We start from the raw sequence: 24586 nt of genomic DNA on the forward strand, positions 1-24586 counted from the left end.
GCCCCCTCCCTACCTTTAAGAAAGATATCATTTTAGGCACTAGTTTTCAATGCTCAGCATTTGTGAAGGACTGAATGTGACTGTGACTAATACCTGCACAGGAGTGAGGGCCTTTTGTGTTCTCCCCCAATGTATGGTTAGTCTAAATTTAGGCCAGAGTACTCCATGTGGAGTACACACTGCAATCTTCTTGCTAACATTTTGGTATTACCTTGATTTTTGCATGTCCTCAGTAGCATGGAATTTGCCTGTGTATGTGCTGAGAATCCATTAAAAAGACAAATTTCACCAAGAAAAAATTAGAAGTCATTATGAATTTATTATTTACACAATTGGTAAAGTACACAAATACAGTGATCGTACAAATGAGGTGTTCCGAGATATTGGTTACCAATACACACGTTTATACAGACATTGTAACTATTTTTTGCAGGTGATGGGATATAACTATTGTGAAAGGGCAAGAACAGCCCACAACCAAGAACAATTCTAGAAATTTGCATCAGTCAGCTTTTAAGTACAGTACAGCAATTTAAGGTTCTGGATACAGAGGAAGGAAAAAAAGTCGGCCTTTCTACATCTCTCTAACATTACATCATTAACCACACATATTTACAAAAAAAGTACAGTGAAATGTAGAACTGTACAAATGGTAGTGCACATGCCTTAAGTCCTGAAATCTACAGTAACTGAGTAAGGGATTCTGTTATGCAAAATTATCCACGGACCAAACTTTTAAACCTTTCCATTGCACTCCCCCAAAACACAGGTTTCCCCCAATGAGATCTAGAGCAAGCACAAGCAATTAGTTAGCATTCTGAAATCTCAAGAAAAGTGACTGACAGATTTAGTCCGTGGATTTTGGATAGAAAAGGAATTTGCAAAACTCTGGAACAATAAAAACTATCCTAACAAAGTTTGAGGCAAAAGGAAAACATTAATTGATTTGTTTTTAGCCAATGTTTCCAAATAGGATGGAATCTTTCTAATAACACTTATGTATTGCACTTTCATTTTCAAGAGGGAAACTGACATTAACTTTGCTTGAGTATGACTAATAATTCTACTTTTCTAGTTCCTGCAAGGATAAAATATTTAGCATTACTTTATGAAAATGTTTTAAGTTAGAAACAATGTAAAGATCCTTCCCCTTCTGCCAAGGGCACTTTTTATTTTGGACATTCTAGGCATATGAACAAGTTATTTAACTCCAGAAAAAGAATAGCAATCCCAGAAATATACAACTTGTATTATATTACGAATGTAATTCACGCCTGAGAATCAGTTCTCAGGATTTCACAGCAGGAATATTTTGTTTATAATTCCTTTTTGAGTCTTGGTAATACACAGCAGACCAGAATTACTTGTTTTTATGTATGTGGATACTGAAGCAAATGTACACAAATTCATTCAGTCTGCAATGGCAGTAATTCTTGTTCCACTTGCAACTGTCTTCAAACCAGCCAATCTCACAATGTAGAAAACTAGATCTTACCAAGGAAGAGTGTTTTATACACAATCCTCCTCCTCTAATGAAGGAGAAACACATGCCATGCTTACCATCTCTAAACTCCAACAAATTCCTCTTAAATATCAGAGCCCTTCTCCCTCTTTATTCTTCACATTCTTTAGGAATAAGTTATCTATCAATATCACCATCTCTAAAAAGCCCAGACAATTCTTTTGTATCTTCAGTATCTTTTGTTTTCTCTGACTGTACTAGAGAAGAGTAAAAATTCAAAAATGTTTCTGTGTTGCATGGAGAGTTCCATTTAAAATGTGGAAGAAGCAAAGTAATAAAACTAATGCATATTAAAAAACTTTCAGGAGAACTTCCCCACCCCACATCCCAAATGGGACCATACAAAAAAAAGTAAACAGTTTAAATAAAATCAAATGGTTTTAATTAATTTACATATTCCCTGCCAGGCTAAATTTTACAAGAAATTTCAAGTCATTGTCTTTAATTCAGGATTGTTCATATTTGACATTTTTAAATCAGACAAAAGCAAGACAGAATTCTTTACACAGAATTAAGCCAATAATCTTAGCAAAATGATATAAAATTTTCTTAAACCAACCAGGTAAAAGACTTATAGTTACAGTAGAATAATAAAAAGGGGTAAAGTCTGCCACCTGTGGAGGGAGAACTGAAATGGCTATTCAACAACAGGCGGTTAACTCTGTAAACCATCTCTTCCTTTTCCAGCCCTGTTACTACAGAGTTCACTTAAGGTCATTGGGTTTCTGGCAAGAGCCTCTTTTAATGGCAGCTGTTGGAGTCTGTCCATGTTCCTGCAAGTATCTCTTTGTAAGTGGCATGGAGAGCTCCAGTTGTAATGTTTCTGCTCTAGGTTGGGGTATTTTTGCTAATAAAGCCATTGGTAACATAGGCGATCAGCCATGCATTATCTGCCCTCTATGGCAAAATTATTTTCATCGGTGCACAGCAGACTGGAGAACACTGGTAGTCACACGAGCAGGAATCTATCAGAGCCAAAGAACAAGGTAACATCAGCACAGGTTATTTTAAGTAGCACATAGATGGTGATACCAAAATTGTTTCAGTCACTTGTTGCAAAACATCTGGGCATAAAAACCCTGTTAAAAGAAAAAAAAAAGATCTTTCTAGAATCTATAATCCAATGGACTACACAGGTTATTTCATACCTACCTGTAGCCACATCACATTATCTGCATTTTCCTTCTGTATTAAGGTTAACACAGAAAATGCACCTCTTCAGCAAAAACAGAGTTTGAAGAACAAATAAATCACAGCAAAAACATGCACGCAAAAAAAGAACAAAACCAGATTAAACTGCTGAGCTCTCAAAATAAAATTGATAGTGATTCAAGGCTGAAGAAACCCATATCGAAGCATAAAGTTAAAAATATGTTTAAAAAATAGAGCTCTTTGGCTTTTTACTGGTGATGCCATATTAAACACATTTCACAATATTATTTACTTAGCTTGAGCTTGTCTTAAGTAACATACTGCCCACAGAAAGTTAAAGGCATCACACATCAGTACATTTAATTTAAGAAGTTACAACTGTCAAAGTAGCAATATCACTCTAAGATAGAGAAGCAGAGTCTTAAGTAGCTACCACATTTTTCACACATAAAGGTCAAGCACAACAGACAAGATCTTGATCCGGCTGGTTTCCTGCTGTCGTAACTCATGCAAGATTTGCATTGACTTCAGTGGGCGCTTTGCTTGAGTAAGGCCTAATGACTGGGGCTCTAAAGTAAACTATCATTTGCAGACAGTTTTGAATATTACAACAACAATTCAAGAAAGAAGCAGCTTCTGGAGTGAGCCAAGTACACAGAAATGGAGAAAATTAAATAAAAAAGAGGAAGAGAAGGATGCTACACCAACTGCAGATGTAGAATTAGTGCAAGCTGGAGCTTTATAGAGAAAGTAAAGCAGCAGAAAGAACTACAGAATTTAACAAGGAACAGAAAAATAGGATTGCCTTTTTAATATATAGCAAAGAAGCAGCTTCTAAAATAATTTAAGAGTCAGTATCCTTCAACAGTGAGGTACAGATTTTGACCCACAAATGTTTCTATTGCTAAAATACAATTGGCTTAAATACTAGAAAACTGCGCACAAAGGCAGAAATTATTTCACTATCCACTGGCAAAGGATTTTGAGTGTCCAAGTTCAAGTCTGCCTATATTTAAGGTGCTCATGTTTCAGCTACACTAAAGAGAAGTTCATCTGAAAATGTTTTTAATCTCTGGCAGCTCATAAGGGATGGAAGAGAATGTAAAAACATAGAAAAATGAAGGCTACTTTAATAACTTGTTCCACTCATGCCAAGATAAAGCCTTACTTGAATTAGTTAATTTTGTTCTCCAAGACAAGTCTTCAGAACAAGTAATCTGTTTTCATAATTTTAAAAGATCAAACTAGTTTAGAATGGATGTCTGAGATTGTGAGCATAATTATGGTGTGACTAGTGGTTCTAGGATAGACTTGGTTTAGAGTTGCTGGTCTGCTTATTTTATTAGCAATGCCTTAATAGCCATAGGAGCTTCCCAAACCACCAATTTTAATTAATTCTGCTAAAGAATTTAGGAAGAATAGTAGTAAATACTTCAGCTCTTGGAAGGATGTTTACTTTTACAGTCAGAAGGAATCCTAATGCCATGTCAAGTACCTGACATCTGAGTGTAGGGCACAGAGATAAAGTGTACAATTGTAAGAGTTAATGTGAAGAGGAAGAGCCAAATCCGATGTTTCCACAGGATTTAATCCCACCCCATCCAAAAAGATTTGGGTCTAACAAGAAGGGACTCACCCAGTGCTGCCTTCCAACGAGGAGACGAGCAGCTACTTGCCATGATGTTCGAAGGGAATGCTATTCTGAGGTGGGGGGAAAAGACAGCAATTTGTAACAGTTCTACTGTCCAAATATATAAAGTTGACTACAAAATCCAACCTAAATTTGCAGTTGAACCTACATACACTTTCCAAAGACTTTAATTTCAGATTGCTACAAGACTTGTTTTTGTACGAATAGCTATTTTAAAAGGAACAAAAACATTCTTCCTCAAAGAAAGATGAAATCTCAGAGTTAGAGGAGTTATGTAGAAAATGATCCCTATAAAGATTAACATATGAATAAAGGTTCTCTCATTAGGAAGTGAACTGTATTTTGGGAGTGCATTTTTGTTCCAGCCTCTATTTTAGTCCAATAAAGTGAATAACACAGATTGTTAATTGCCAGTGCTGGCCATTGATTTAAAAACATTTTCCTTTGTCAAAGAGACTTATTCCATTATTCCTTTACTCTAAGTATTCTAAACCTTTTCCTCTCAACTAGAGAGAGAATTCTCAATCTACTATTAACATAAATAGGAGTTGTGCAAGAGCTAGATCCTGCAAGGTGCTATGCATTCTGCATCCAGCAAAGCACTTACGCACGTGCTTAACTTTAAGCACATGAGAAGTTCCATTGAAACAGTCTTACAGAATTGAGCCCTGAAGAGAAACAAAGGTTACTCACCTGTTACTGGAGTTCAAGACAACCTCTGCACATTCACTTGCCTGAGATGTACCTGATTGTACAGTCTGGACTGGAAATTTTAGTAGCAGTGCCCATGGGAGCGCTCATGCACCCACTATCCTTCCATCACTACTCTTAACACTCAAAGGGTGTAGCTATAAAAGGTAGGATGGCATGCTGGCTGCCTCAGGTACTTCCACCACCTTCTCAGAGCCAAAGTTCATAGATTCATTTTAAGGCCAGAAGAGACCATTAGTTCATCTAGTACAATATCCTGCTTCACACAGGCCATTTCTTCCAGTTACCTCTGTGCAGCCCATTAACTTGTGCTTGACTAGAGCATATCCTCCAGAAAGGAATCCAGTCTTGGATTTCAAGACATTAAGAGATGGAGAATCCACCATATTCTTTTGTAGTTTGTTCCAGTAGTTCATAATCCTCCCTGTTAAAATATTGTGCCTTATTTCTAATTTGAATTTGTCTAGCTTTAACTTCCAGTCACTGGTTCTTCTCATGCGTTTCTCTGATAGATTTAAGAGTCCTTTCGTAGCAAGTATTTTCTCCCCATGAAGGAACTTGTATACATAGTGATCAAGTCATCTCTTGAACTTTTTGATAAGCTAAACAGACTGAGCTCCATCTCTCTCACTGTAAGGCATTTTTTCCAGCCCTCAAATCATTTGAGGCTTTTGTCTGCATCCTCTCCTTTCGAAATGTGAACACCGAAATGGGACAAAGTATTCCAGTATCACTCTCATCAATGCCATATACACCTCTACCCAGTGATGAGCTGCCAAAATCTTAACAACTGGTTCCCTACCAGGTCCTTCATTCATACCAGTTCTTCAGCAGCACTTCGGCGGCAGGTCCTTCAGTGCCGCCAAAGACCCGAGCGAGTGAAGGACCCGCCGCCAAAGTGCCACCGAAGACTTGGAGCGCCGCCCGGTGAGTAAGCCCCATGTGTTTTTTGTTTTTTTTAAGTCATCCCTGCCGGGGCCCTGTCAAAACTGTTAAAATCGGGCCCCGCACTTCCTAAAGCTGGCCCCCGCATATCGGGGTTGCAAAATTGTATCAGAGGCCAGGTAGGGAAGGCTGTGCCTCCCAAAACAGCTGTCTCCCCCATCCAACACCCCTCCCACGTCCTGCCTCTGACTGCCCCCCTCAGAACCTGCAATCCATCAACCCCCCCGCTCCTTGTCCCCTGACAGCTCCCCCCCAGAACCTCACTGTTGAATAATAGCTGACTGCATCTCCAAATGTAATACGTAGGTAGCCAATAAGTCAGATTTAATAGTCTTTATTGGATTCTGATATTTATTGCAAAATTGAACTAAGTGCTTTGAAGAAGCAGTTTTTACAAGCACTAGTATGAATTGAAGCTAGCAGTTACATTAATTTAATCTCTGTTCTGTGGATATGATGAAAAGCTTGGCAAAAATTTAGACAGTAGCCATGGCAAATGTTACAGAACACCATTGTGGGTAAGGGATTATATAGCTACTGCCAGTGGCTGTAAACAAAAGAAATGATGTTTTAACAGTTAGCCAATGAGAAACTATAGTATTTCCATTATTATACAGACAGGTCTTAAAGTCATTGCCTTTCTTCCTGATGTGTTAAAAGCAATTACATTGGTTAATAAAATTCAAAGACAAGTTTTGTTTTTCCTAGTCACAAAGTGTAACGGACAGATCCTCTTTAGAATGCTGGGTGATATAGTCTTACCATTATCTCTCCAGCTATTTTTCAATGTAAAACAAGTTACATATTTAACCCTGTCTGAAACAGAGACACAGATTAACACGAATAGATAATATAGGCTTTAAAAACAGAACTATAGACTGGAGAAAATGAGGCAAAAATAGAAAGGAAACGTAGAGGAGAGGATTTTGCTAAGGGAACAACAGCTATTATTTAGCGTATACAGCCAGGCAACTCACTGCCCCCTCAGGATCCCATCCCATCCCTCTCCTCCCCTCCCCCCCCCCCCAGCCTCGTCACCCTCTGCTTCCTCCCCTCCCTGTTTTACCTTGGGGTCCGGCAGGCTGCCAGCTGCAGAGCTGCAGTCTGATTCCTCAGCGGCGGCTGCTGCTGGGAGACAAGACACCTCGGCTCTGTGCAGCTGAAGAACCGAGCGTCCTTTGCCTGAGCGCTACCTTCCCCCGGTTTGCCCCGCAGCCTCCTGAGCCTCGTCACCCCCAATTCCTCTCCACCCCGAGCCTTGTCACCCCCGGATTTCCCCCCCCCCGGCCTCGTCAACCCCCCGATTCCTCCCCTCCGAGTCTCGTCTTACCTTGGGCTCCTGCAGACTGATTGAATCAGCTACGGTAGGCTGATTAAATCAGACTGCAGCTCTCAGCCTGCCGGAGCTGATTCAATCAGTCTGCTGGAGCCCAAGGTAAGACAAGACTCAGAGGGGAGGAATCCGGGGGTGACTAGGCTCAGGGGGGAGAGGAATTGGGGGTGACGAGGCTCGGGGGGCTGCGGGGCAAACCGGGGGAAGGTAGCGCTCCGGCAGAGGACGCTCCGCTCTTCAGCTGTACAGAGCCGAGGTGTCTTGTCTCCCAGCAGCAGCCGCAGCTGCTGGCTGTATGGTAACCCTAACAACCGGTTCTAAACCGGCTTCTAAATTTAGCAACCGGTTCCTGCGAACCAGTGCGGACCAGCTCCAGCTCACCACTGCCTCTACCCCATAAGAACATAAGAACGGCCGTACTGGGTCAGACCAAAGGTCCATCTAGCCCAGTATCTGTCTGCCAACAGTGGCCAATGCCAGGTGCCCCAGAGGGAGTGAACCTAACAGGCAATGATCAAGTGATCTCTCTCCTGCCATCCATCTCCATCCTCTGACGAACAGAGGCTAGGGACACCATTCTTACCCATCCTAGCTAATAGCCATTTATGGACTTAGCCACCATGAATTTATCCAGTCCCCTTTTAAACATTGTTATAGTCATAGCCTTCACAACCTCCTCAGGTAAGGAGTTCCACAAGTTGACTGTGCGCTGCGTGAAGAACAACTTCCTTTTATTTGTTTTAAACCTGCTGCCTATTAATTTAATTTGGTGACCCCTAGTTCTTGTATTATGGGAATAAGTAAATAACTTTTCCTTATCCACTTTCTCAACATCACTCATGATTTTATATACCTCTATCATATCCCCCCTTAGTCTTCTCTTTTCCAAGCTGAAGAGTCCTAGCCTCTTTAATCTTTCCTCCTATGGGACCCTCTCTAAACCCCTAATCATTTTAGTTGCCCTTTTCTGAACCTTTTCTAGTGCCAGAATATCTTTTTTGAGGTGAGGAGGCCACATCTGTACACAGTATTCGAGATGTGGGCGTACCATGGATTTATATAAGGGCAATAATATATTCTCAGTCTTATTCTCTATCCCCTTTTTAATGATTCCTAACATCCTGTTTGCTTTTTTGACCGCCTCTGCCCACTGCATGGACATCTTCAGAGAACTATCCACGATGACTCCAAGATCTTTTTCCTGACTCGTTGTAGCTAAATTAGCCCCCATCATGTTGTATGTATAGTTGGGGTTATTTTTTCCAATGTGCATTACTTTACATTTATCTACATTAAATTTCATTTGCCATTTTGTTGCCCAATCACTTCGTTTTGTGAGATCTTTTTGAAGTTCTTCACAATCTGCTTTGGTCTTAACTATTGGACAGGTGCCATTTGAAAATTATCAGTGATTTTATATTTACTTCCAGATCATTAACTTACATGCTGAATAGCAGTGGGCCTAGAACTGATCCTTGCAGAACTCTACTAGAAACACCTCTATTTAATGATTCCCCACTGACAGCTACTTTTTGAAGATCTGTCAGTTAGCCAGGTCTTAATCCATTTAACATGTGCTTCATTATTGTTGTATAGGGCTAGTTATTTAATCAGAATGTCATGTAGTACCAAGTCAAATGCCTTACAAAACTTTATTACATCTATGCAGTTACTTTTATCATCCAAAAATCTCAAAGAATGAAATAAAATTTGCTTGACAAGACGTATTTTCCATAAAACCATGTTGATTAGCATTATATTGCCTTCTTTCAATTCTTTATTAATGGGAAGAAGGATAAAGGAGTTTGAGGCGCAAGTGGTGTTCTCGTCTATCCTCCCTGTGGCAGGAAAAGGCCAGGGTAGAGACTGTCGAATCGTGGAAATCAACGAATGGCTACGCAGATGGTGTCGGAGAGAAGGGTTTGGATTCTCTGACCATGGGATGGTCTTCCAAGAAGAAGGATTGCTAGGCAGAGACGGGCTCCACCTCACGAAGAGAGGGAAGAGCATCTTTGCAAGCAGGCTGGCTAACCTAGTGAGGAGGGCTTTAAACTAGGTTCACCGGGGGAAGGAGACCAAAGCCCCGAGGTAAGTGGGGAAGTGGGATACCAGGAGGAAGCACAAGCAGGAGACTGCAAGAGGGGAGGACTCCTGTCTCAGACCGAGAAAGCGGGAAAATCAGCGAGTTATCTTAAGTGCCTATACACAAATGCAAGAAGCCTGGGGAACAAGCAGGGAGAACTAGAAGTCCTGGCACAGTCAGGGAATTATGATGTAATTGGAATAACAGAGACTTGGTGGGATGACTCACATGATTGGAGTACTGTCATGGATGGATATAAACTGTTCAGGAAGGACAGGCAGGGCAGAAAAGGTGGGGGAGTTGCGTTGTATGTAAGAGAGCAGTATGACTGCTCAGAGCTCCGGTATGAAACTGCAGAAAAACCTGAGAGTCTCTGGATTAAATTTAGAAGTATGAACAACAAGGGTAATGTCGTGGTGGGAGTCTGCTACAGACCACCGGACCAGGGGGATGAGGTGGACGAGGCTTTCTTCCAGCAACTAACAGAAGTTGCTAGATCACAGGCCCTGGTTCTCATGGGTGACTTTAATCACCCTGATATCTGCTGGGAGAGCAATACAGCGGTGCACAGACAATCCAGGAAGTTTCTGGAAAGTGAAGGGGACAATTTCCTGGTGCAAGTGCTGGAGGAACCAACTAGGGGAAAAGCTCTTCTTGACCTGCTGCTCACAAACAGGGAAGAAATAGTAGAGGAAGCAATAGTGGATGGGAACCTGGGAGGCAGTGACCATGAGATGGTCGAGTTCAGGATCCTGACACAAGGAAGAAAGGAGAGCAGTAGAACAGAGACCCTGGACTTCAGAAAAGCAGACTTCGACTCCCTCAGGGAACTGATGGGCAGGATCCCCTGGGAGAATAACATGACGGGGAAAGGAGTCGAGGAAAGCTGGCTGTATTTTAAAGAAACCTTATTGAGGTTGCAGGAACAAACCATCCCGATGTGTAGGAAGAAAAGTAAATATGGCAGGCGACCAGCTTGGCTTAACAGTGAAATCCTTGCTCGTCTTAAACACAAAAAAACAGCTTACAAGAAGTGGAAGATTGGACAAATAACCAGGGAGGAGTATAAAAGTATTGCTCAGGCATGCAGGTGTGAAATTAGGAAGGCCAAATCACACTTGGAGTTGCAGCTAGCCGGAGATGTTAGGAGTAACAAGAAGGGTTTCTTTAGGTATGTTAGCAACAGGAAGAAAGTCAAGGAAAGTGTGTGCCCCTTGCTGAATGACGGAGGGAACCTAGTGACGGAGGATGTGGAGAAAGCTAGTGTACTCAATGCTTTTTTTGCCTCTGTCTTCACAGACAAGGTCAGCTCCCAGACAGCTGCACTCTGCAGCACGGTATGGGGAGGAGGTGACCAGCTCTCTGTGGAGAAAGTAGTAGTTCGGGACTATTTAGGAAAGCTGGACGAGCACAAGTCCATGGGGCCGGATGCGCTGCATCCGAGGGTGCTAAAGGAGTTGGCCGATGAGATTGCAGAGCCATTGGCCATTATCTCTGAAAAATCATGGCGATCGGGGGAGGTCCCAGACGACTGGAAAAAAGCTAATGTAGTGCCCATCTTTAAAAAAGGGAAGAAGGAAGATCCAGGGAACTACAGGCCAGTCAGTCTCACCTCAGTCCCTGGAAAAATCATGGAACAGGTCCTCAAGGAATCAATCCTGAACCACTTAAAGGAGGGGAAAGTGATCAAGAACAATCAGCATGGATTCACCAAGGGCAAGTCATGCCTGACTAACCTAATTGCCTTCTATGATGAGATAACCGGCTCTGTGGATGAGGGGAAAGCAGTGGATGTGCTATTTCTGGACTTTAGCAAAGCTTTTGATACAGTCTCCCACAGTATTCTTGCCAGCAAGTTAAAGAAGTATGGGCTGGATGAATGGACGGTAAGGTGGATAGAAAACTGGCTAGATGGTCGGGCTCAACGGGTAGTGATCAATGGTTCCATGTCTAGTTGGCAGCCGGTATCAACTGGAGTGCCCCAAGGGTTGGTGCTGGGGCCAGTTTTATTCAATATCTTCATTAACGATCTGGAGGATGGTGTGGACTGCACCCTTAGCAAGTTTGCAGATGACACTAAACTGGGAGGAGTGGTTGATATGCTGGAGGGTAGGGATAGGATACAGAGGGACCTGGACAAACTAGAGGATTGGGCCAAAAGAAATATGAGGTTCAACAAGGACAAGTGCAGAGTCCTGCACTTAGGACGGAAGAATCCCATGCACTGTTACAGACTAGGGACCGAATGGCTGGGCAGCAATTCTGCAGAAAAGGACCTTGGGGTTACTGTGGACGAAAAGCTGAATATGAGTCAACAGTGTGCCCTTGTTGCCAAGAAGGCTAATGGCATTTTGGGTTGTATAAGTAGGGGCATTTCCAGCAGATCAAGGGATGTGATCATTCCCCTCTACTCAGCACTGGTGAGGCCTCATTTGGAGTACTGTGTCCAGTTTTGGGCCCCACACTACAAGAAGGATGTGGATAAATTGGAGAGAGTCCAGCGGAGGGCAACAAAAATGATTAGGGGGCTGGAGCACATGACTTATGAGGAGAGGCTGAGGGAACTGGGACTGTTTAGTCTGCAGAAGAGAAGAATGAGGGGGGATTTGATAGCTGCTTTCAACTACCTGAAAGGGGGTTCCAAAGAGGATGGATCTAGACTGTTCTCAGTGGTAGAAGATGACAGAACAAGGAGTAATGGTCTCAAGTTGCAGAGGGGGAGGTTTAGGTTGGACATTAGGAAAAACTTTTTCACTAGAAGGGTGGTGAAGAACTGGAATGGGTTACCTAGGGAGGTGGTGGAATCTCCTTCCTTAGAGGTTTTTAAGGTCAGGCTTGACAAAGCCCTGGCTGGGATGATTTAGTTGGGTTTGGTCCTGCTTTGAGCAGGGGGTTGTACTAGATGACCTCCTGAGGTCCCTTCCAACCCTGAGATTCTATGATTCTATGAAACCTGTAGCAGCTTTTCCATAATTTTGCCCAAATTGATGTAGTTGAAACCAGCATTCCAACCAAGAAGGGAAAGTGGGCTGGGAGTGTGAATGTGCAGAGGTCATCTGTAATAACCCTGTAATAACCTTTTGTTTCTTCTTAGAGTATCTTTTTGGTATAGTCCCACTCTTGGGAATTTGGCAAGTAGTGCTCCTCCCTCTGCATGGTCGGACGAGAATGCCTGGTTAAGTAAGGATTGCAGTACTGTCTTATCAACTGAGCATCTGATCTAGATGCCAAATGGCAGATCTACAGATTTCTAATATGAGAGTATGTCTAAGGCAAGCCACAGAGAGTGCTCTGTTGCTTTTCATTAAGGATTTAGGGATATTTTAACACTCCTCAATACATAGGGGTTTGGCTTCCTTGACCACAGGTTACTGTTCCGGGAAGGACAGCTGAGTGGAGATGGGGTCCATTTGTCAAGGAAGGAGAAGAGTGTCTTTGGAGAGAGACTGGCTAACCTAGTGAGAAGGGCTTTAAACTAGTTTTAATGGGGACAGGAGACAAAAGCCTACAAGTAAATCACAAACATGGACACCTGGGAAAAGGGTTGGAAGGGGGGGGGGGAGGGGAAGCATGGTCAATTATAGCAAGGATAAAGGAGAAACAAGAGGGAACAGAGAGGGAAAAATCAAATCATTATCTTAGATGTCTTTATACTAATTCAAGAGGTATGGGGAATAAACAGGAAGAACTAGAAATACTAGTGAATAAACACAGAACAAAAAGATGGCTACTGAATCATGGAGCTTGCAATAATCTACAATTTGAAGGAAGCAATATATGTTTTATTAGGCTTCTGATTAATTTTCAAGCTAACTGTTGGCTCTGGATCAGGGGCAGGGTATGGCTCTATATTACAACCTTGGTCCTCTATAATCACCATTTGATTTGCCTCTGGCTTCCACCTTGATGGAACAATTTTGGATTTTGTTGTAAGGAACAAGATCCTTAATGGCATGCTCTCGTACTCTGGCTCTTTCATAAGAGTCTGACACCTGTGAGGCTAGGGATTTCTCCACAGTATGATCCAATGAAGTGGATTCACCCTGACTGGCACCTTAGGATTGGCTCCAGTTAAGAAGATAGACCCCTGCACCAGAGAACTGTTGGGCTTTCTGGACCCATCATCATTTGTCAGAGGGGAATCGGGTCTCCAACACTTGTGGATCCCTTAGACTTGGAGCCAGAAAGTTTAGCTGCTAATGCTTCCTCCAGTAGCAATGCTTGGAGTTGATTTTGAAACTTCTTGCTAGCCCTGGTGGTCAGTCTGCTGCATACAGAGGATTAAGATAGTGAATTACCTTCCTCCAAGAAGGCCAAACAGTTCACATGTGCATCTGAAATAAGAAAGATAGCAGGGCAAAAGGCATATCTCTTGAACCCCAACTTTGTGGTCTTCAGTTCCACAGTTGGGAACTGGGGGATCTGAGCCTCTGTGAAATCCTCACCAAAAGAAAGAAATTAAAATTGCTACATAATAAACTAAAGACAGCACTGGGAATGATCTGTTCCATCAAATGCAGGTTGGGGGAGATGGCCAGATTCCTGGTTTGACTGCTATCAGGGTTGGAAAGAACTGAGGTGGTTGGCGGGACAAGCCCCCTTTTATAGCCATTCACTCCAAATATGTGTAGCAGCGAGAAGAGAGGCAGCACGTGTGTGAGAGCACTCTGACAAGCACTGCTACTAGAAAGTTACTTTGGTCCAGGCAGTACCATTGGTGCATCCCAGGAATGGGGATGTGTACAGACTACCTATATCTTTCCAGATATCTTCATCTCTTACAGCTAAAACAAAACTAAAAGTAACCTGCAACATTCTCCTGGAGAACCCTTGACTGAGGTGAGACATGGCACATTTTCCTGATTAAAAAGATCCCAAATACCAATCAAGTTTATTTTATCTTATATAAAAAGGATTCAGTACCTTTGGAGTTAAATGTGGAAAATATCTCTTTTAGTCTGGTTGGACTGTAACAGTTAGAAAACAAAAATTCCCTAAACTAAGAGATGATTCACTATTCAAATAAAAAATTCTGAAACTTATTTCTGTAGTGTCAATGCAAATGAGAACCTTTAACACTTTCTGCTTTATTTTGGAGCTATCACAACCAACCTGAATCCAATTTTTCAGTGTCAAAAGAGGAACAATCAGCAATTTAAACGGCAGGATTCCTTAATCATATAAGATAATCTTAAATACATGCTTTGAAGAACATCTTGTGACTGGAATTATCAATGAGGAAACTGACAACAAATCTGGATGGTTCAAGATATTCACATTCTCAAATATTGTATATGATATATATTTAAATTAAAAATTGATATTAACCGTTTTCCTTAACTATTCTTATAGTATTATCTATATTACATTACAAAAGTGTGATTCAAATCTGAAATACTTGAAACATTTTGGAAGTCTCTGAGATCAGTGAAATTCGATAAATGCTAAATATGTTTGAAGTTTAATGGAGACCTGAAATGTTTTAAACTATGCACTAAAGTAAATAAGTGTATAGACTGAGAAACTACAGGACTTTTAAACAAAGTTTGAAATCCTTGGCTAGCTACCATGGTATGAAAATAGATTATTCTTTTCTATACTCCCTTTGGCTCCAAAATTGCAAAGGGATTCATGTATCCAGGCGGGCAAGTCCCAATATCTACATGGATCCATTTGGAAAGAATAGGGCCTCATATTTATAAAACTCTAGATGTAACAGGATTATGTTACTATACTCCTTGTACTTTAATACAGAAATGCTTTAGAAAAATGCAATGCACGAATTTGAGCCAAATATTCCATAACTACAGCCACGCTAAAGAACTAGAATGAATTACTAACCACACCAGGATTAAGAACGCTCTGAAACTTTACCATTGGGAGTTTTATTCCTTCATTACAAACAAGATACACTCAGACATGAAAGGGAATAAGAATAAAACACCACTTACTGCAATTTTTGCCCACTAATGACTTGCTTTTATGTCAACTGTTACAAAGACAATCTCAAATTCTATCAAATCTGAGAGTTAAACACTGAGTAAATACTGAAATAATGCCTATTGGGCTAGAAAAGACAATCATCTTTTCATCTGAAGACTTCCAAGGGATTTAATAATATTAACTATACTTTGCCAAATCTCTGAACATAATAAAACCATCACATATGGGGCAGGGAAAGCTATATGATAAGCTGTATTTAATGTCCAGATATAACCACCTCACTTACATTATTCTAACTATCTCAGCTAGGATTTATACAAATCCAGATTTAAGATTTCTCAAAATAGCTTCTTTCTGTCCTCCCAATCTGCTGAAAAAGCACCTCCTCCCTCTCCCCAACTGTACAACTCCAATCCTCCCCTGCTTTAAATTAAAGGGACCACGAGACAGGTCAGTGATCTGGGACTCAAATTTCAGTAACTTGCCCTTCAGAGCTAAAAATGGAGACCATTCTCAGATTTCAAAACAGATAAACAGGACTTGTTTCTAAACCTGGATGGGTCCTGGAATATCAGACTTTAAAAGTCATAAAATTTCTGTGTGTGAAGAATTTAAGGTAATTTTAAAAGAGGCTTTAAAAATATATTTCCCTCTTACTCAGATCTGCGGGAGTAATGATATGAAGAGAGTTTGGCTTTACAAGTGAAGGAACACAAAAAACAGTCCAAATAAAGATTTTATAAACTTAACTATTTCTAAAATGTATTAAGGGTAGCTATTACTTTATATATTTATGACATGCACCCATAAATAGAAAGTTTTCCACTTCCCCATTTACTGGGCAAGTTCAATGGTGAGAGAGGCAGAGAGCTCTGTATTGTCTGTGGCTGAAGCCCAGAGGAATGCGGCCTCCTTTGCTACAGAATTTGAACAGTGTGGACTGAATTAAACTGTGTTTTGCATAATCCTGGCTCATTCAATGGGAGATGCATGATGTGCAGAGTACTGACTCCCGCATCTATAACCCTCTTTCAATTATTTGTAATCTTTGACTCCCCCCTTCACTCTCTACTGCCAAAATCCACATTGAGGATAGTTTCCCCTGCTAGTTTAGTATATTTCTAAAGCCAAGTAAAGTGAGAGCTCTCTGCATTGGGTTTTTTTTTTGTTTGCAATGTCCAATTTTTGCAAGATTTTGGTAGGGAGAAAGCTTTCAAAATAAACGTATTTGCAATTAATTCTGAATGCATTAATTCTATTATAAAATCCCAGATCATTAAATTCATTTTTTAAAATGGAAAATGTTGATTAGCACTTAGCATCTCAAAATTTGACACATTTGCAAGGAAAACAAAGTGGAATGCCAACCATGACAGCTGAATTTACTTCCCTGATAACAATATTCCTGTATATCAACTAAGGCTGTTAAAGAACATTAAAAAAAACCACAATTAATTGCAGTTTTAATTGCACTGTTAAACAATAACAGAATACTATTATTTAAATATTTATGGATGTTTTCTACATTTCCAAATGTTGATTTCAATTATAACACACAATATGAAGTATACAGTGCTCACTTAATTTTAGTACAAATATTTGCACTGTAAAAAAAGAAATAATATTTTTCAATTCATCTCATACAAATACTATAGTGCAATCTCTTTGATGTCAAAGTGCAACTTTGAATTATTTTTTTCCCAACTGCACTCAAAAATAAAACAATATAAAACTTCAGAGCCTACAAGTCCACTCAGTCCTACTTCTTGTTCAGCCAATCACTAAGACAAACACATTTACATTTTTGGGAGATAATGCTGCCCACTTATTTACAATATCACCTGAAAGTGAGAACAGGCATTTGCATGGGACTTTTGTAGCTGGAGTTGCATTCGTATGCCCCTTCATGCTTCAGCCACCATTCCAGAGGACACACTTCCATACTGATGAAGGGCTCTGCTCGATGACCTTCCAACGCCAGTTACAAGAGTGCCATGTGAATGCGTGTTCTCACTTTCAGGTGACATTCTAAGTTCCCTGTAAGCTGTATGGCTGTGCAGCAGGCTCTCAAGGGCTGTGCAGGTGGGGGGAGGACCCCCTCCCCCACCCAGCCACACCTCACTGGAGCTGAGGAGAAGGGGAACCTCTCCCCCAGCCCAGCCCCATCCGAGCTGCGGGGGAGAGGACCCCCTCCCCCAGCCCAGCCACGCCTCACTGGAGCTGAGGAGAAAAGGAACCCCTCCCCCAGCCCAGCTCAGCACCACCAGAGCTGCCGCGGCCAGGGAGAGGTGCCTCTCACGGGGCCCCAAGCTTCTGCGGGGAGAGACGGCTGGAGAGAGTCTTCTCTCCCCGCTCAGTCCTGGGGCAGCCTGCACCCCAAACCCTTCATCCCTAGCCCCACCCCAGAGCCTGCACCTCCCTGCACCCCAACCCTCTACCCCAGCCCTGATCCCCCTCCTGCACTCTGAACCCCTCAATCCCAGCCCAGAGCACCTTCCTGCACCCCAAACCCCTTATCCCCAGCCTCACCCCAGAGCCTGAACCTCCAGGTGGAGCCTGCATCCATTCACACACCCCAGGCCCCTGCCCCAGTCCTGATCCCCCTCCGAACCCCTCGATCCGAGCCCAGAGCACCCTCCTACACCCCAAACTCCTCATCCCCAGCCCCACCCAAGAGCCCTCACCCCCCGCCCACTGCCCCAGTCCAGAGCCCTCTCCTGAATCCTGAACTCCTCATTTCTGGCCCCACCCTGGAGCCCGCACCCCCAACCAGAGCCCTCATCCCCTCATGAACTCCAACCCCAATTTTGTAAGCATCCATGGCCCGCCATACAATTTCTAATCCCAGATGAGGCCCTTGGGCCAAAAAGTTTGCCCACTCCACTGTTCGGGGTGAACTGCAAATATTTCTTTTGTTTATCTGTAATAAATATTTGTAACAAATATCTGTAATAAAAATAATAAAGTGAGAACTGTACACTTTGTATTCTGTGTTGTAACTGAAATCAATTGGTATTCTATTATCGTTTAACAGTACGATTACAATTGCGATCAAGATTATTTTAATAGAGTTAATTTGTTTTGAGTTAATCGTGATTAATTGATAGCCCTAATATTAACTAAACTACCTGAACAATAGACGGACACTGTCAATAACTGATATTTCAAAGCAAATGTACCGCTGAAGTCTCCAGATAAGTTTGTATTCTAGAGAACCCTAAGACAAGCCATGTGTATACTAAAATTTAAGATACAGGTTCTGTTGGGTCTAGAATTTCTCATCTTCTCTATACACTAAGAATGCTGTATTGATTTAAAGGCAATTCTATAGTGAGCACCACCACAGTATGACCATTTACACTATAGCCTACTACCATGCTACACAGGTTGCACTTAAACAGAGAGGGTATGGCTACACTTACAAATCTGCAGCGCTGGTAGTTGCAGCGCTGGTCGTCCAGCTGTGCAGGGCCAGCGCTGGTGTGTGGCCACACTCACAGCTACCAGTGCTGCAGTGTGGCCACATTTGCAGCATTTGCAGCGCTGTTGGGAGTGATGAATTATGGGCAGCTATCCCAGCATTCAAGTGGCAGCAACGTGCTTTTCAAATGAGGGGGGTGTGGGGCAGTGTGACAGGGACCGGGGAGAGAGAAGAGAGAGTGGATTTTTGGAACTGACACTGTGCAAAATCAGAAAATTTTCCCACCCCCTTACTGTTAACTGCAAACAGCCTGCATCCAACATACTCTCTTTCCCCCCTCTGCCCTCCCCATTTCTCTCAAGCAAAGCAAACACTCAACCCCTGTGAATGACTCCTTTTCTCGCTGCTGGTCAAGCAAAATGCAAACACTCAACCCCTGTGAATCACGCAGGGAGGAGGATCTCATTTGATTGTTCACAGATTGATCACAGCAAACAGGAGCTGATAAGCAGCTCCGGTAGAGCAGCTCCGGTAGCAACTCCGGAGCTCCGGAGGTTCACAACAAAACAAAGAGAGGCTGCATAACAAAACAAAGGGAGTAATTTAGTTAAAAGCATTCTGGGATACACCCTTATACCCTGGAGGCCAATAACAGCGCTGGTGTGTGGCCACACTTGATGACCAGCGCTGCAGCACCAGCGCTGCAATCCTTATTCCCCATGCTGAGTGAGGTGTACGGCCAGCGCTGCAGCCAGGGAGTTGCAGCGCTGGAAGTGCCCTGCAGGTGTGGCCACTTACTAATTGCAGCGCTGGAAAGCCTCCACCAGCGCTGCAACTCGCAAGTGTAGCCATACCCTCAGTAAAGCAGTTTAGGCACAATTTTAACTATGTGTGTAGGAAAAACAATGGCATTATACATTTTAAAAAGCGTATTAATTTCACTAATTAAAAAGCTACTGTTAATTCCGAACCTTGTTAAAAAGTCTATTAACTCAGAGAACTTTTCAGAAGGCATACAAATTGAATACTGACAGAATTATGTCACCCTAACTAAAGACAGTGATGATGTGCTTGTCAAATAAGTATTAAATACTCAATTAGCAGTTTTGTTTCTCCTAGAAATCCACAGATGGGAAGAAATAAGCCAATGTTTACAAAATGTCCAAGAGACTAGTAAAGTTAAGAAAATTTTACTTTTACACTTTTAAATGGGAACTACGAGTACTGGGAAAGTTATAAATGAAAGGTACCCGATAGCTAGGTAGAACCCTTAAACATGCTATCAAAACAAGCAAGATATAGTGAAAGAAGGAACAAGGTAGAAGTGGAATAGAAAAGTAAAAGATTACATGGAAGAAAAAAAATGTTGTTCAAGACTTAATTATCTTGACTAAGTATACCACATCACCGTATTTCCACCTCAGAATCACAGCATTTGCTATATTTCTACAATATTAGATCCTCTCAGCAGTAAAAAAAAATAAAATAAAATGCACAAGCCATGTTTTCTAGATTGTGCAAGACTTTTGAATTCTGTAGTTAAAATTGCTAAGATAATTTTAAGATCCTGAATATTATACTACTTGTAATCATGTCTAATGCGACATTGTTCGGACTGCTTCAGTGAAACAAATATATAGCATATGTTCCACCAAATAGCACACACAACTCTTTGGGCTCCTACTGTATACTGAACATCTTCTCAAATGTCTCTTTAATACAGCCCTGGCATTAAAAGGCTTGCCACTGGGCATACAAAGAAACAGAAAGATGGAGATTAAACAAAAAATTGCCCTTGTTCAGTTCTTTAGAGATAAGTATGGTACTTTGTTATATATTGAATTGATATCGTAAGACAAAGGCCTTATGAGTGGTGCCTCCAACAAAGCAAAAAGGTAGGAACTACATACCTAAATATTCTAAACTCCTTTATAAAATAATGAAGTGAATATTCTTCAGTATGAAATTCCATTGATTAACTGGTAAACTGACATAGGAAAGTACAACAGCCTGATCAAAATAAGTACTCTCAAATTAAACCCCTCCCTTTCCCATAAAAAGGTGTTTATTCTGTACCTGTGAAGTTGACATGCGAGAAGTATCTTGGTGGCCTGTTAAATCAGATGAAGAGATATTGACAGGGGCACCACGATGCAATCTCATACTCACTTTCCGTTCTCGCTCCATTCCAGACACTGGCCGAGGAGAGGCGTTAGCTGTGAGAAAGACTGTATTAGCCTTATCACTTAACTTTCTTGTAATACAGTTTTAAACAGGATTTAAAGAGGTGTTAGTTTTTAAGACCTTTTTTAAAAAAACAAAACAACCTTTCACCAGGGAACGGACAAACACCTAAGGGTACATCCAGACTACCCACCGTATCGGTGGGTAGCGATTGATTTATCGGGGATCGATATATCGTGTCTCACCTAGATGCGATATATCGATCCTGAACGCGCTCCCCGTCGACTCCGGAACTCCACCGGAGCAAGCAGCGGTAGCAGAGTCGGCGGGGCAGCCGCGGACGTCGATCCCGCGCGGTGAGGACGGGAGGTCAGACGGGATAAGATACTTCGACTTCAGCTATGGTATTCCCATAGCTGAAGTTGCGTATCTTACATCGACAACCTCCCCTAGTGTAGACCAGGCCTAAGTCTCTTTTGCAGTGACAGTAGGCAGAAACAGCAGTTAAGTTATATGTAATAACCAGGTGTTGGATTTGATAACAGCAGAGAGAGAGAGAAAAAAAAAAGTATACACTCATTTAAAGTGGACAGAAGACCAGGTCAAGATTTAAGAACAAAAGAGCTTCCACGCTGGTTCAGATCATGGCTTATCCTGCCCAGCACCCTGTCTCCAACAGTGGCCCATACCAGAGCTCCAGGGCAATTATGAAGTGATCTATCCCTATTTATCTCTTCTGGCTTCTGACATTCAGAGGTTTAGGGTCATCCTGAGCATGGTGGTGTGTCCCTGACCATCATGGGTAATAGCTATTTATGGATCTATATGAACTTAGGTTTTTTTGTTTTTTTTTTAAAACATCACAACATTCCATGACAATGAGTTCCACAGGTTAGCTGTGCATCATGTGAAGAAGTACTTCCTCTTGTTTGTGTTAAACCTGCTACCTATTATTTTTATTGGGTGACCTCTGATTTATCTAGGAAAGGGTAAAAAACACTCCTCTATTCACTTTTTCCACACTGTCTATGATTTTATAGACCTCTATCAGATTCCCCCCCTTAGTCCTCTCTTTTCTAAGCTGAACAGCCCTAATCTTTTTAGTTCCTTGTATGGAAGTTTCCATATTCTTGATCACCTTTGTTGATTTTCTTTGAACCTTTTCCAATTCTTTGGAGATGGGCTGACCAGAACCGGACACATTATTCAAGGTGTAGGCGCCCCATATATTTATGTAGGAGCATTATGATTCTATGATTATGATATTTTCTGTCTTATTTTCTATACCTTTCCTAATCGTTCCTAACAGACTTTTAGCCTTTTTGACCGCTGCTGTGTATTGAGTGGACCTTTTCAGAGAGCTGTCCACAGTGATGACAAGTTCTCTTTCTTTGGTGGCAATAGCTAATTCAGAATCCATCACTGTGTATATATAGTTGGGATTATTTTTTCCAATGTTCATTACTTTGCACTTAACATTGAATTTGATCTGCCATCTTGTTGCCCAATCACCCACCTTTATGAGATTCCCGTGTAACTCCTCAGAGTCTGCTTTGGACTTGACTATCTTGAATTAATTCTGTGTTGTCCAGAAACATTGCCATGTCTGTTCGCCCCCTTTTGCAGATCATTCATTAATATGCTGAATAGATACAGATTGCTGGGGGAACCTGCTATTCACTTCTTTTCACTAGGAAAATTGATCATTTATTCCTACCCTTTAATAAACCCTTTAAACCTGTTTTATTTAGAAGAAGACAAACAGGACTGTCTCGATCTCAGATCAAGTATAAAACATCAAGCTCTAGAAATTCATGAGCTATGCTGTCAAGTATCAGAGGGGTAGCCGTGTTAGCATAAGCTTTTGTGGGTAAATACCCACTTCGTCAGATGTCGCTTTATGAGCTATGTTGTTAGCTGAGGGACCAGCAGTCAGTTGGACCAGATGCTGTTCTCCTGTGACAAGAAATCTTGTATTGGAGGAAGCAGGGAGAAGAGGGAAGAGAAGATCGATCTTTGGACAGATGCAGGAACTTGGATATAACCAGGTCTGCCATGTCCAGGTTGGTGAGACTAAGATCATGCTGGGTCTCTTCTGCCAAATCTCCATAAATATTTCAAGGATGAATGGAAATGTGGAGGAAAGGTGTAAGAGGAGCTCTTTCTTGTCAATGTAAAAAAGGTGTCTAATACACATGGGATCCCTGCTTGGTCTCAAACAGATCTTCACATGAGCCACCAAAAGTCAGAATGCTCACTTGTGATGGATGATGTGTCCCCTTCCATTTGATGTAAGCAACTTAAAAAAAAAAAAGTGTCAAGTGCAGAGCAGATATTATTTTAATGAACCATCCACTTTGACCGATTACTTTCTGACAGAGGCAACACAATTATGTTTCTGATCTGTGGTGAAAAGATTTGTAAGCCAGCCTGATGACCCTCAGCTCTAGCAAATTTATGTGGAGCTGCTGCTCATTAGGCTTCCGAAGACCCCAGACAGAGATCCTAAATGTGTTCCCCGACCTAGACTGGCGGCATTCATGACATTTGTTATCAGAACAGGCTGAGATAAATGCATTTTTTAAAAGACATTCCCTGGTTTTAGCCACTACCATAGTGAGGTCTGAGGGAGAAACGATAATAAAATGGGACATGATAGAAGTATATAAAATAATGGTCTAGAAAATGCAGATTAGAAGCTTCTGTTTTCCCTATCTCATAACACAAGAACAGGGGACATACAATGATATAAGGAAATACTCTTTTGTTTAATGCATAATTTAACTGTGGAACTCACTGCCATAGGATGTTGATGAGGCTACTACTTTAGCACACTTCAGAAAGAGAGCAAACATTTATACGGATAAAAAGAATATCTAGAGTTATAATGGCTAATATTAAAGAGTATGGAAGGATTATAAAATTTGTGCTTCAGAGTTTAACCCAATTTCTCATGGATTGGTAACTGGTTAAAAGATAGGAAACAAAGGGTAGGTTTAATTGGTCAGTTTTCAGAATGGAGAGAGGTAAATAGTGGTTTCCCCCAGGGGTCTGTTCTGGGACCAGTCCTATTCAACATATTCATAATTGATCTGGAAAACAGCGAGGTGGCAAAATTTGCAGATGATACAAAATTACTAAAGATAGTTAAGACCAAGGCAGACTGCGAAGAGCTACAAAAGGATCTCTCAAAATTGGGTGACTGGGCAACAAAATGGCAGATGAAATTTCATGTTTATAAATGCAAAGTAATGCACATTGGAAAGCATAATCCCAACTATACCTATAAAATGATGGGGTCTAAATTAGCTGTTACCACTCAAGAAAGATCTTGGAGTCACTGTGGATAGTTCTCTGAAAACATCCACATGTGCAGCAGCAGTCAAAAAGCCAAACAGAATGCTGGGAATAATTAAGGGATTGATAATAGGACAGAAAATATCATGTTGCCTCTATATAAATCCATGGTATGCCCACATCTTAACTCCTCCAGAGAGGTCCTTTGGGGCCATCTGCCTGTCCCAAGTCAGGGTAAAGGAGGAGGGTTGGGCGTGGGGCTAGCAACTCCACCCCGTAAAAATCAGCTTGCTACAGAAACGCCAACAATAGAGTTAACAGACTTTTAGCCTGGAAAAAGAAGG

At 41.6% G+C, this 24586-nt stretch overlaps 1 protein-coding gene across 5 annotated transcripts in view; it reads right to left on the minus strand.

Moving 5' to 3' along the window:
* Positions 1 to 299: 299 nt before the first annotated feature.
* Positions 300 to 24586, minus strand: part of CSNK1D (casein kinase 1 delta) — a 50801-nt gene continuing 26514 nt past the window's right edge. The window contains exons 8-10 of one of the 5 annotated variants that reach the window (XM_039501224.1): positions 20931 to 20977; positions 4311 to 4375; positions 300 to 2487 (exon numbers count right to left, since the gene is read on the minus strand). In XM_039501224.1, coding sequence (XP_039357158.1) covers positions 4343 to 4375; positions 20931 to 20977 — 80 coding nt within the window. In that variant the 3' untranslated portion in view covers positions 300 to 2487; positions 4311 to 4342. The other 4 variants (XM_039501221.1, XM_039501223.1, XM_039501220.1 and 1 more) reach the window with 4 other exon arrangements.

This window comes from Mauremys reevesii, linkage group 15 (genome assembly GCF_016161935.1).
Source record: "Mauremys reevesii isolate NIE-2019 linkage group 15, ASM1616193v1, whole genome shotgun sequence".
Lineage (NCBI taxonomy): Eukaryota > Metazoa > Chordata > Testudines > Geoemydidae > Mauremys > Mauremys reevesii.